This window comes from Nematolebias whitei, chromosome 16, assembly GCF_014905685.2.
Source record: "Nematolebias whitei isolate Nwh7 chromosome 16, NemWhi1, whole genome shotgun sequence".
NCBI lineage: Eukaryota > Metazoa > Chordata > Actinopteri > Cyprinodontiformes > Rivulidae > Nematolebias > Nematolebias whitei.
The window spans coordinates 2,478,926-2,481,522 of NC_056513.1; the positions used below are offsets into that span (position 1 = coordinate 2,478,926).

A 2,597-nucleotide genomic window follows, 5' to 3' on the forward strand; every position below is an offset into this window, starting at 1 on the left:
TTGTTGTTGTTGTTGTTGTTGTTGTTGTTGTTGTTGTTGTTGTTGTTGTTGTTGTTCAGTGATCATATCAATTATGTCCGGGTGCGATCAATAGTCTGGAAATTACAGTATACTGTAAATGTAAACTGTCAACTCCCATCATTTTAAGAAACTTAAGTTTTCTAATTTATTGCTTAAAAGTACAGATTCCTAAAATGATTTAAGTGCAGCTGGGGAGGATGAAGTTGAATCTATGGCCGCCAAGAAGAAGAAGAAGAAGAAGAAGAAGAAGAAGAAGAGGCCAAGGAGGATTAAAATAATTCCATTGATCCAAAACTCACGAGCGATGACCAATTTTCTTTAGTTGATTTTTAGTTGTTTTTTTATTTTGTCAGTTTCAAGTTATTTCAGTGACAACTGTGTTTTTTATTTATTTTTACAAAAAGATAAATTTGTTTGCAAATGAAACATTTTCAACTTTATTGCCTCTTTGTTTCCTTCAGGTGAATCTGAAGCGACCGTGTCCTTTCTGGCCCGACGATGGACACTGCTCCATCAAAGACTGCCATGTGGAGCCCTGCCCTGAGGTCAGAGGTCAAACACACCCTGCCTGTACAGCCCAACACGTGACCAAACTGTAGAGTTCATTTAGGCTTTATCAGGTTTCATGGTATTTATACTAACCTGAATGACGTTCAGCACATTTTTAATAAAATCTGAACCTTTACTATAAATTCTGTTTTCAAATGGGTGCATTAATGTTCATTTAGGCGTCTGTGGAAAACATTAAAACACAAAAAACTTTATCTTACAGAGTCAGGTCCCAGTTGGCATTAAATCTGGAAACTACAACAAGGTAAGAAAAGCTGGTTTTAACTTTTTGCTGTGAAGTTTCAATACTTCTTTATTTTATGTCTTTTAATAGGAGAGGTTTAGGAAATAATTATGACGACTAAATATAATATATTTACATGTGGGGCAGTGAACGGCTTCAATTCACACAATGTGTAGATGTAAATGTCTGGATTTAGTTCAGTGGACGTTGAGTTGATCTCCGAGAACAAAAGGTCATGCAGAAAGACAAGCCTGTAATAATGTAAGCTCTCCTTCTTCTTCTTCTTTTGGCTCCTCCCTCTTCAGGGGTCTCCACGGCGAGTCCTCCTCCACCTCTGTCCTCACTCCACCTCCATGTCCTCTCTAACTCCATCCATATGTCTCCTCTTTGTCTTTTTCCTGAGCTGCGTTTCTAACGGCGTCTAAATGGTGCAAGCTCGACACTATGGATATTAAAAAGGAACATTTTCTGCTGAGTCGCTCGTCCTGTCCACACACAGTTCTTGGTAGTGAAAACTGATACTTTTACACCCGCGTTCCAAAGTGAAGCTTTTTAAAATCGTTGTTGTGGTTTCTCTGTGTGGACGGGACCAGCAGATTTAGTGAAACGAGGACACGGCCAACAGTTTCCCACCTGCTCAGTATTACTTTGTGCCCTGGTCAGATCACGTATATCAATGAGTTGTCAGCAGTTGTTGGACTTTTTAATGTAAAGCTCTGATTTAAATGTTGTTGAGCTGTTCAGCTCCAGATGTGAAACACCTGTCAAAGCTTCAAGGCCGTTGAGCACCAGCTGTGTTTGTTCCAGTTCTTATCGTTAACAGGTAACGTGTGTGATCCTCTGGAAGTTTCCACATGGAGGCTGTGGACCGATTGCGCTCCAGTTTTTACCTGAACTTACGCGTCTCGTAACTTTCCAGAAGAGTTCGGACATCTGGACCGATCTCAGTCACAGATGTTTTTTCACTCAAACACCCAGCAGTTTGTTCTGGACAGAGCTGGACGTGAAAATGTTTACTCTGCTGTATGTGTGGAAAACAGTTTGCAGAGGTGCTTAATCCCATTTGCTTTCCAGCAACAACAACAACAACAACAACAAAGTTTCAAAATCATCAAAGAAAGTGACAGAATGTTTGAAGACGAACGGCGTGACATCCTAACCTTCTCCCTCCTCTCTGTAGTTTTCCCAGGCGTCCAGTTCAGTGTCTGACGTGTCTGAGTGTGAACAGGCCAAAGAGCTGGGGGCCATCAACAGCACCCTGAGGTGACCCACGCACCCAGAACCCCCAGACCCTTTACTTCAAGCCCTTTCATGCAACATTCTGAATATTCAGACGGTTCAAGTTATTGTTATTTACTGTAAATGCAGCTAACTGTTAAAGATAAAAGGGAAAAAACATATTTTATGATTTTTAGAGAAGAATTAGTTGTTTAGAATAACGAATGTATTAAAAAATAGATTAATAAAAAATAGTAACTTGTTTAATTCTACAGGAGTTTCTTCATTATAACATAGACATGAAAACCATGGATTATTAAAACAATAATAAAAGGAACAAAAAATGTCTTTTATGATTTTTAGAGAAGAACTAGTTGTTCAGAATAACTGATGTATTAAATAATAAATTAATCAAAATAAAAAATAGTAACTTGTTTCATTCTACTGGAGTTTCTTCATTATAACATAGACATGAAAACCATAGATTATTAAAACAATAATAAAAGGAACAAAAAAATGTCATGTTTTAGAGAAAAATTTGTTTAGAATAACTGATGTATTAAAT

The 2,597-nt window shown here is 37.9% G+C and overlaps 1 protein-coding gene across 1 annotated transcript in view; it reads left to right on the forward strand.

Annotated features, from left to right (window-relative positions):
• Nucleotides 1–2,597, forward strand: part of ero1b (endoplasmic reticulum oxidoreductase 1 beta) — a gene marked incomplete in the record, with an annotated part of 14,211 nt that overhangs the window by 584 nt on the left and 11,030 nt on the right. Inside the window, 3 exon segments of the mRNA XM_037690428.1 lie at nt 483–566; nt 794–835; nt 1,995–2,077. Coding sequence (XP_037546356.1) covers nt 483–566; nt 794–835; nt 1,995–2,077 — 209 coding nt within the window.